The sequence below is a fragment of the Bombyx mandarina genome, chromosome 13, assembly GCF_030267445.1.
Source record: "Bombyx mandarina strain Sakado chromosome 13, ASM3026744v2".
Classification (NCBI taxonomy): domain Eukaryota; kingdom Metazoa; phylum Arthropoda; class Insecta; order Lepidoptera; family Bombycidae; genus Bombyx; species Bombyx mandarina.
Window position 1 is genome coordinate 18,164 of NC_143220.1, and position 11,107 is coordinate 29,270.

Sequence of the window (11,107 nt, forward strand, 5' to 3'; positions counted from 1 at the left end):
TACAGCCCCGACCTAAGCCCTAATGATTTCTATACTTTCCCTAAAATAAAGAATGAATTGCGTGGACAGAGATTTTCATCACCTGAAGAAGCTGTGGACGCCTACAAAACGGCCATTTTGGAGACCGCAACTTCCGAATGGAATGGTTGCTTCAATGATTGGTTCCATCGTATGGAGAAATGTGTCAAATTTCGCGGAGAATACTTCGAAAAGCAATAAATACATTTTTAAATAGTAATGTTGTGTCACTTCGTTAATTCCCGAAATTTTCAGTGCCGCCCTCGTACAGCACGTAAAGGGCTTTTGTTTTCATAATTTTAAAACTGGATGCATTTCAAGTTTAAGTCTTAGTGTTATTTATAAGCGAAAAGTAAAACAAAAATTTGTTTCAGAAAATTAGCAAATTATTTTCTTTTAATATCTGCACATTTCAGATAAATTAGATGTAATATTTATGTCAGAAGTCCGTTAACATTGAAAGCTGGAAGGTGCGGAATAGTTCTTCGGAAATCAGCAATGGTACAGCAGAAGCTATAGCCGAGGTCGATGCGATCAGGTTGCCACCCCACCCAGTTGAATGCGTTGTTATTGCGGCAACGGTCTGTGCAGAACTGCAGATTGCGAGCCTCCGCTTGGGTGTAGTAAGGATTGTTGATACTGATAAAGGCGGTACCGAGGCGACGAGAGGAGTCATGCACCACCTGAGAAATTAAAGTAAAATATATGTGTACAGTGTATTTTCTTTTGAATCGGTTTAAATGTAAAAAATATTAAAAAGATTTTATAATCATCATCATTAGCCTATATCTCTCCACTCCTGGATCTACGTCTTTCTCCGCCAGAATGAACGGTCCTTCGCCATTCGCATCTAATCTTCTCCAGCATATCGCCGCAAGTCATACTATGGCTTATGATGCTTGTTACCTTGTAGAAATAAAGTGGTACAGGAATTTGAAGAGCGCCGTTGGATGCACGATGCAAGAAAATATCAACAAGTCGGTTGTTTTGATTTCTAAGTTGTGTTACGCGGAATGTTCCAGTGTAGACCATGGTATGATATCCAGCCTGTCCAATTCTACGACGAAGATTCTGTTAACAAAGATTTGTGAAATTTCAATATTTTTACTTGTTTGTTAACTATATAGGTATATGGTTGGTTACATGCGGTTTTGAGTAGAGGTCATTCAGTTCACCTGTTCGAGCCGGTTCCAGTTTCCAGCGTTGAAAGGCTGCCATTGAGGAGCAGCGTTGATAAAGTAGAAGCTAGCACGCTGACCGGTTGCATATATAAAGTCAGTCTTAGCAGCAAGATGACCCCGTGCTAAGAACTGCGTGGACGTTATATATCTGTCTGCGAGGGCATTACCCACGAATCCAGCGATCATGTTTCTTTGAGATACTTGAGTATAGGCAGAGTTAACAGCTACACCGGGGAAGAAGTTTCCAGCTAAAAAATAATTTTAGTATTAGAATAAAATGTATGATTTGATTAATATACTAAGAGCTATGAATAAGTTCAATTCTCAGAATTTCTAAATTTTTAAACTTACCTATCCAACTAGGCCTATCAACGCGAGACTGGAATACGGAATTAGGTGGGTTTTGGTGGTACCATACATATAGAACCTCTAAGCGGTTGCGGTCAAAGCAGGACCAATATAGTGGATAAAATACATTGTTGACGATGAATCCCACACTAAAACAAAAATACTTTTTTTTTCAAATACCTAAATCTAGCAGAAACATAAGCAACTCTAGATTAATAGTTATAATTAGATAATATACCGAATAACAAAGTGATTATTGAAGCATCTAGTGTTGGTTTGTTGAGCGTCATGGTGAGCGTGAGAAGAGCATGTGAGTTGCCCGAAAGCACTGTTACCACGCAGCCAATTGGCTGTGACGAGATTATTGTTTTGACAGCTGACCGTCTGAAATGTAATAATACGAGTTTTGTAAAGGAGTAAAAGACAAATAATACAAGTCAAAATGAAATACTAACCCCGACAGCAAGGTTAGAAGCAACATTGGGGTGACGGATCGTACGGCCGGATCCTGTGCAAGCGATAAGAACTTGTTCCCCACGGTTAAGACGAATCTGCCCTGTATTACCAGTTGGATTTAAATAATTTCCTCTGTGGATATATACAGGTTGAGGCTGACCAAGATCACCGTTGACTCGGAATGTGCAACCTGAAAATATTTACAGTCTTCTGTGACCAATGCTTGAAAAGATCATTAGCGTTCTTGATGTTTTATTTACCGCTTCGGAAATCATTCCTGGTTTGATTGGCGAGCATTTCAGATTGTTGAATAGCGAGATAGGCATCGAGGTAGTCTTCAAACTCATCTTCGTTAAGAACAAAAGCCAGTTGTCCTGGCTCTGGTAGATCCGTTCGAAGTTTGGAGGGCAGTGCCACCACCGCTACAGCTAATGCTGCGAGAACAAGCGTCAGACGCATTTTTAGTATATTCAGCACTACCACCTTCTGTTAATTTAATACGCAATTTATACTCATTTCGTGTAATATTATGACATTATCAGCTACGTATTAGATTAGTAATCCTATCATTATTTAAACAATTCAAGAGAAAAATATGCTTACCGTCTGGTGTTCCGGATATTTAAATTTAACATTTCCATTGTATTCTCTCTTAAATAGAAGTGTACGACGTCACATGAAATACCACCAAACCAAATGAAATCTCAAAACGAAACACCAAATAAGGAAATATAACCAATATTCACTTTATAATAATTTTTGGTTGAATACAGAGAAGAGCAGCTCCAGGTCTCCTTTGCTCGCCCACCTGTCCTGGTGAAACTGGAAAGGCCTCTGGGCCACCAGTAATCTTTCAATCATAAAAAAGCTCCTTCAGTGCATTTAAGAGTTCTCTACTTTAATATGTCTATAGATCCGGTGACAGTTTCAGCATCCTACCCATTTCGGCCGAAAGGTATTCCGGTGTTAAGGACCAGACAGATGTTTACAATGTATTCGAGATTTCGTATTTTATTCTACCTATTCGCTGTTAGGTAAATCTGAGAAAATTTGCCAACACTAACCCTAGCAAGAGTAGTGCTTCGCAGAATCTACCATCGGATCGGAATCGCGACCCACTGAGAAGATCCGGCGAGAAACTCGGTGGGTTGTGTCTATGGTTTAGTTCCGATGCTGACCGGTTCTTGAAGGGCCTAAAAGTATCGAGACTATATAGATCCGGGAGATCCAACAAGACTTGTTTCGGGCGACGAGGGTCGAATATGGACACTTCGTCACTAGATGGTGCTGCATTCACCTTGAGTGTCAATAGGTTACGCTTGTTATTTAACACTACTTATCTAGAGCAATAAAAATAGGTTTAATTTCTTCCACGCCGAAAGTATCACAAAAACTGTATAATTCCATTTAAAATAAACACATTGAACTATCCGAAACCAATTATAATCCATATCCAATATATTTTGTATTTTGAATTAGAAAATGAAATCAAGAGCATTAATACAATATTAACAATATACAATGTTACACATAAATTTGACGGAAAAAATATTCTTGGACTCTAAAATCTAAAATCTGATTATCGCCTGGAATGAATAATTAATCATTAATACATATTATGGCAAGATAATGTTCATCATAAAAAATTACGTGTAAAGCACGTTTTTAAATTATGGTAATCTAGCTAGCTAATAATAACTTCGTAACATGACAAGAAGGATTAAATCATCATGTTTTACCAATATTTTTAATCCTAATTTTTTACTCCAAAATTTGCAGTGTATATTAGAAAAAAAAAAAGATGTTTTGTTAATCTCAGTTTACTAATCATGCACATTAATCAAAGCTCTGGAGTTTAGACAAATTTTTCCTAGTCAGTATCAATCATTTCAGGCGTTGTGGCAAGCTTCACAACACGCCGCCACTCCTATCTGACAGCCGCCCTTCTCGTGCATTCGTGTAATACCTAAACGTAATACTGAAATATTGAAACATATATTTAGGCTTAATTCGTGTGGACAATTAAACCACAGAATTAAACCTAAATATATATTTAAGTGTTGATGTGACTCGAAATTAATTAGCAAATTTTACTAAATTTAAAATTTTGAAATCGCTTAAAAACTAAAGGAATTTTTAAATTATATTGACATCTAGAATCATGACTGAGAACTGTCATGTTTAAGATGCATTTGCAATTTGCATGAATGATGCGTGGAATATTTAGTCTCGCGCTCTCGCGCCACTACTTGCATATTGCAGATAGTGAGCATAATTCGATGCGAAAATTTTCAGAATCCTTTGGTTTTTTTTTCTAAAATTTCTCTTCTTTTTATTTAATATTCAATTTTCAAAGTTGTCTTTTCCTCACAGATAAATCATGTAGATTTATTTATCGGGGTTTTTTTTACGACTTATTTTCAAATTAAAATAGGGTTGTTAGTTAGAATTGCGCTATGACATGTCCTTCTTTAAACGAAGCTTGTGGAGAGTTTTAAGCGGTAGGCAGCGGCTTGGCTATGCCTCTGGCATTGCTGACGTCCATCGCGACGGTAACCACTTACCATCAGGTGGGTCGTACGTATGCTCGTCTGCCTGTTCGGGCAATAAAAAAAAATTGAATTATTTACACAATACATTGGATATTAATTGGATTATAATTGACACCAATTTTAAAAACCCGGAAATATGCTAAAAGAATTTTGATCGAAAAGGATTCTCCTTTTGAGATCAAACTATTTGCAGCGGGTAATTGGATAGTCACCCGTCAATTTTGTCGTTTTGCAGAAGCAAATTCCAAATGGATACCTGCCATAAGTTTAATAGCACAATTCAAACTCTGTAAGCTACATAGGGCAACGAGTTTATTCCACTTTGTTCCATTTAAAAAATTCACTGACACCTATTTTTCATAACCCATTTATATAATGTTAGTGGATCTTGTGATTTTTATTATTTCCGACTTATACCTTGTAGGTAAAGTCTGCCACTCTTCACTATGACTATGACTTAATACGTATAGAAATACCTACATTCATGTGTCGAAAGGAATTATCGTAGTTTTGATGATGGTAATATGTTGAAAAAATCGTGGCTGCATTGCATAGTATATTATCAGTGTTACTTCTAATGCACCAAAGCATATTGGGAATATATTTGTTTTATTTTATTTTTGTAATATTGGTTTTATTTTAGTACATTAAAAAATACGTTTTCGTAGACTATAAGAAATTAGTTTGGCTTGAAAGGGATAAGCAGTAAACTGCCTTGATTTGATGACGGTCCGATTCCTCTCGTATAAGTTTGAGATAACGTGAGGTGAGATAGGTATCATAATTCAGAATAGTTCGTAAACTTTGACAGGTTATATGGATTTATGGATGTAAATTAGTTTTCGCGCGGTTCGGCCTAGACTAATTTTACACCTACGAGTATTTCATCTTATATACACTTGCGGCGACTGAACAAATACGTATTGACACGTTAAAAATGTATAAAATAGGATCACTTGTTTGTATTTATACAGGTACTAGCGACCCGCCCTCGCTTCGCTTCGGAAACTGTAATTTATTATTAATTTTTCCACTATTTAATGGATGTTATTATACATATAAACCTTCCTCTTCAATCACTCTATCTATTAAAAAAAACCGCATCAAAATCCGTTGCGTAGTTTTAAAGATTTAAGCGTACATAGGGACAGATAGATATAGGGACAGAGAAAGCGACTTTGTTTTATACTATGTAGTATATAGTATATATATATTGCTGATTCATTCCTAGCCTGCAGCATGGTTTTACGAGTACTATTTTTGAATCAAACTTTATGAATATCGAGAAAAATATTCAGATGTTCAATATTTAACTAAAATTTGAAATGACCATGTCTCAGTGTTACTTTTATATCGTAATATATCAATCATACATCCTTATTGTGGCGTAAGAATTTATTCAGTAGTATAATTCTGTAGAAGGTATATAAAACTTGGATTACAGTTCTTTTGACACAGTGGTGTTGTTGTGAAAGTTGCTTAGTAATGTTAATGTTAAGTAGCATTAAGTATTATAAAATCTATGACCTATTTAATTTAATGTGCAAATATGAATTGCTGTATTCATAGCATAGACGCTTCAATGAGTTCTCGACTCTCTTGATGTTAGATAAATACTGGAACTTATAAAGTAAACCTCCGCCGCGGTCCGATATTCTACAACATAAAATTAGTTTAGGGGAAGCTATTATTCGCATAGTGCTGGTTAATCTAATATATAAAATTCTCGTGTCACAATGTTCGTTCCCATACTCCTCCGAAACCGCTTGACCGATTCTCATGAAATTTTTTATGCATATTCAGTAAGCCTGAGAATCGGCTACTATCTATTTTTCATACCCCTAAGTGATTAGGGTTGTCCACTCCTAACATATTTTTTTTTATTTGGACTTTTTTTTTTGTTATAATGAGGTATTATGTGGTTGAATGAGGTTTTGTTATTTTTATTATATACTCCCTCAACGTTCACAGCGCTACATACCTCTTTCACTCATTTACCACATCCTTACACACTTACAATAAGTTAGTTTTTTTTTCTACACTAGAAATTCCCTGGAAATCTTATATAAGGCAAAACAATGTTTGCCGGGTCAGCTAGTAAAGTATAAAATTTTCTGATGGAGCGTATACTAAAAATGCTTACGAATGACTTCCACGGTGAAGCGATAACATCGTGTAATAATAATCAAACCTTCAAAAATTATAATTTGCGCAATTACTGGTGGGCATCTTTTGAGCTTTCACGGGTACCACTATCATGTCTCTTACTGTCGTAAAGCAGTAATGCGATTTAGTTTTAAGGGTGGGACAGCAATTGTACTGAAAAATTGAGACCTAGAACTCTCATCTCAAGGTGGGTGGCGTATTTACGTTGTTGATGTCTATGGACTCCGTTGACCACTTAACAACAGGTGGGCCGTGAGCTCGGCTAATCACATTAGCCAAAAAAAACACAAAAATAATAACTCACTAGGGGATTATCGCAAATAATTTATGTTGATAAATACCGACATTTAAGTATTATTATTTCAGGAATCAGCAGCATTAAATACAATGTATTTTCGTTTCCAAAAACGATTCAAATTCAACCTACCTGTATGATTGCGTAGGTTGTAGGGTTGCGTTTTGTCTGGCTTGCTGTGAAATCGACTATAATAAAACTACTGTAGTCTTTTCCATACAAAAGAGAAGTAATAAAGAAAATAATAAAACGTGCTACTTTTAAATTGTTATAAATATGTTCTGGTGTTTATGTAATGTAGGAATTATTAATTATTAATGTAGGAATTAATTATAAGGATATTGTGTAAAATCTGATCAAAAACTAAATGTACGTTAGTTTTTTACACATTAAATTTCATTTGATTTTAATTACATGGTTATGCCATATTCAATTTAGTTTTTTCATAAGGCGAAATTATCTTCTCAAGAGTGTGCAGGATACAATCACTAAGGTGGTATCTAAACTGGGTAAATTAAATTCTATTTGTTATGTATTATACCTACCTATACATATTAGTTAATCCTTGTTCATGTGAATCTGTAACCCTTTTTTTTTAGTGATATCCAAATAGTGTGTTAAGCTTTCATGTAGCTTTTTTAAAATAAATGAAGCAGTTATTTGAGTAAAAATATGTTGAATTAATTAATGCAATCAGTCTCAGTCTCAGTTTTATAGTACAACGGCTGCCTCATCTTTCAAGCCCAAATATATTTTTGCTTCACGACAGAAATAGACGGGATGGCACCTATGTTTTTTGTTTGTTTATTGCTTATATGGGTGGCCGAGCTCACAGCCCACCTGGTGTTAAGTGGTTATTGGAGCCTACAACTATCTACAACGTGAATGCGCCACCCACCTTGAGATATAAGTTCTAAGGTCTCAATATGTTTATAACGGCTGCCCCACCCCTCATACCGAAACGCATTACTGCTTCACGACATGCGGCTACACATGCAGGCTCGAAGCCTTAGACACGTCCTTGCGATCCATCAAATCCAATAATTCTTGCATTAGACGCCCTCAGCTCTAACGCTAGGAGCAGACTTAGGGACCCTGGTAACCGTAGGTACACGTGCAACCTAACCCATGCATCAGCACGCTGACATTCTCGCCAGATCGTCTCAGTGGGTCGCAATACCGATCCGCTACTCGATTCATTGGTGAAGCAGCTGCTCTTGAGTTGTTAGGTCTTCTTTGGAGGTGCTCGGGTAGCTGTTAGCAAATCCTACCCCTTCTGTCTGAGACTTTGCTCGCCCACCGGTCCTAGTAAAATTGAAAAGGCCTCCAGGCCACCAGTCATCCCTCATTTATAAAAAAAGACGTACGAGCTGCAACCTGCCGCCAGTAAAGTTACTATATGAGTCATAATGAGTCATTATGACTTCACATTAGGACGTTTATGGGTTCGTAGTAGATTAAAGAGGTATTGTGAGACCACACGCGCGGAGCAGAGATCTGCTCTTGATCTTTTCTGTTGCTCTTAAGTTCAATCACTAATTTGTAATTACGTAAAACCTATTTGTAGTTTTCACAAACTATTTGTGATTTTTCTTTTATTTTCCTTTAATAGTTATGGCTTCACAGGATTCATAACCTTTCAACGTTATATTCTATTTTATTTCTACATTAAGTTTTTGTGACTCAAGCTTATGGTCCAAAGTATCACTTTTTATTTTTACTTTTTTATTGCTTAGGTGGGTGGACGAGCTCACACCCCACTGATGCTATGTGGTTGCTGGAGCCTATAGACATCTACAACGTAAATGCCACCACCCACCTTTAGACTTTCTACGAGATGTCATTTTATTGATAACGGGCTGAATCATTATAATATATAAATATAATATAAATATTTACTAACAATCACGCCACGTTAACTGGTCCCGTGATAAGTTCGTAAAGAACTTGTGTTACAGGTACCAGATAATATTTTTATTATATTTTTATTAGAATATTTTTATTATACACATACATATATTTAATATACATCCATAGCCCTGGAAGAGACATTTATATTTATCATACAAATATCTTCCCTTGGCGGGATTCGAACCCGCGACCCCCTTGTGTAGTGACCATGTCACTTACCACTACACCAGACGGCCGTTACTATGTTATGTCTTTAGATCTTTTGGAACTATGGTGAACTGGTGATATGAATTTAAGAGATAAAAAATTGAATGAATTACTTTATTAAATAAAGCAGGAACCAAAAAACCCTAATCTCCCCAGAAATCTTATGTAGTAGATAATTAAAAAAAAAAAACTTGCGTTAACGTAATTTCGTTAGTCAGGCTACAGGATTAGCTGAAAAAACCCGATAATGATATTAATCTGTAATAATCAACGTAAAGAAGGACCATTATCATTCCAACCTCTGTACACAGCAATCAATCATGTACTCACGCGTATAACATGCAAGTATTAATCTACATATAGTATTCATGTTGTGTAGCATTAATAACCAGATCGGTTTCATGAAGCACTTTGATGCACAAAGCAAAAATTAAATCCTCAGCATTAGCAAACAAAGATTATGATCTGACGTCAATATTATTAAAAGACATTTCAAGCTTTGTAATCGCAGTTCGCGTCAGAGGCAAAGTTATCATAGAATCGTGCCACGCCCACTTATCGCGTATCGCAGTTGTGTGCACAGTAAATTGCTGTCATTTACATTAATATCCAATACAAATATGCAGTTAAAAGACGATACACTTGTGTTATAAGATTTCAAGAGTCTTCGTTTTTTCAGTTTAAGATTTGATACAACAGAAAGGTTTGTCTGAAGGTTTGTTAATATGTACACATATCTTCTTTAACAGTTGATTTTACTTTTTTTTTGGAGAGAAGTAGTTTAAGTCGCTGCCTTTAGTGTTCATGGGTAACCGCGGTATTAATACAGTGTAATGCCGCAAGATAGTGATTCTTACCCGTACGAATTCATAATACTAATTCTATACCTTAAAACCACTATTTACGCAAAAGGGTCCTGTTAGGATTTAAACAACAGTTTTGAGCACTGTATAAAAACTACCATCTACTACTTTTTATTTTATTTTATTTTATTTTTTAATGCCCTTGTAGGCAGACGAGCATATGTCCCACCTGAAGGTGAGTGGTTACCGTCGCCCATGGACTACAGCAATGCCAGGGGCAGGGCCAAGTCGCTGCCTACAATTAAACTACAGGATGTTTGAAAAAAATATTTACAATATATGAGGATAGAAAAAAGATCAAACGCTAAGCTTCTTTGTGAACTACAGGGTTAATGTATAAAAACACTCATTTCTTAAAACAACTTGCGGCACACCTGTCCTTCGTTGATGACATTATGACAAAAACGATCCCTGAATTTCTAACAGTAACAGTGTAAAGTTTCAAATCAATCGAATAAAAAACACGCGAGCGTACAAGATACAAATAAATAACAAAAATAGATTTTTAGAGTTTTAGTTTAATTATCCAGTAGGATAATTTCAGTATCACCAAAAGTCAGCGAGCTTTTTGTATTCTCATTATGTTAATCGAACATTGTATTAACTTTTTTACCTTTTCGATTAGGAGAATCCTGTATATTATAGTTTAATGCATAAGTACCATTATAAAACTACCAGAAGCGTTGTGTGCTTTACTTATTACAATGAAGATATTTACATTAAATATTCCCCTACAGTGTTGTTGAAAAGTAGTTATGTTTTGTTTTTAATGTTTGCTTGTTCGTTCGCGTACTTCTTTGTTCGAACGTGACGCTGACGGTATTTAAAGAAAATTGACGAAAATTTTATTATAGTTTTTTATTACCTTTATTAGACTTTGACCTTACCTTTATTAGACTTTGACTTATTACCTTTATTAGACTGTTTCTATTTTATCTCGCTACAATAGTGAAAGCCAAACGAAAGTCAAGAAATTAACGGGTTAAAAAAACCGGGACATGCCTATACTATGTAGCATATTGTAAATCATGTATACATTTCAGAACATGTCGGTCTTGGTAAAGTATATTGTTAACGTGTTTCAATTTTGAACGCGCTGATTTACGAAGC

At 35.7% G+C, this 11,107-nt stretch overlaps 1 protein-coding gene across 1 annotated transcript; it reads right to left on the reverse strand.

Moving 5' to 3' along the window:
• Positions 1-382: 382 nt before the first annotated feature.
• Nuc (alkaline nuclease) lies at positions 383-2,606 on the reverse strand. Its single transcript, XM_028183379.2, has 7 exons — positions 2,264-2,606; positions 2,003-2,193; positions 1,786-1,931; positions 1,551-1,696; positions 1,194-1,447; positions 925-1,089; positions 383-701 (listed from the first exon to the last, which is right to left on the reverse strand). The coding sequence occupies exons 1-7, from the start codon at positions 2,460-2,462 to the stop codon at positions 453-455; spliced, it is 1,350 nt and encodes a 449-aa protein (XP_028039180.2). The 5' UTR covers positions 2,463-2,606; the 3' UTR covers positions 383-452.
• Positions 2,607-11,107: the final 8,501 nt, after the last annotated feature.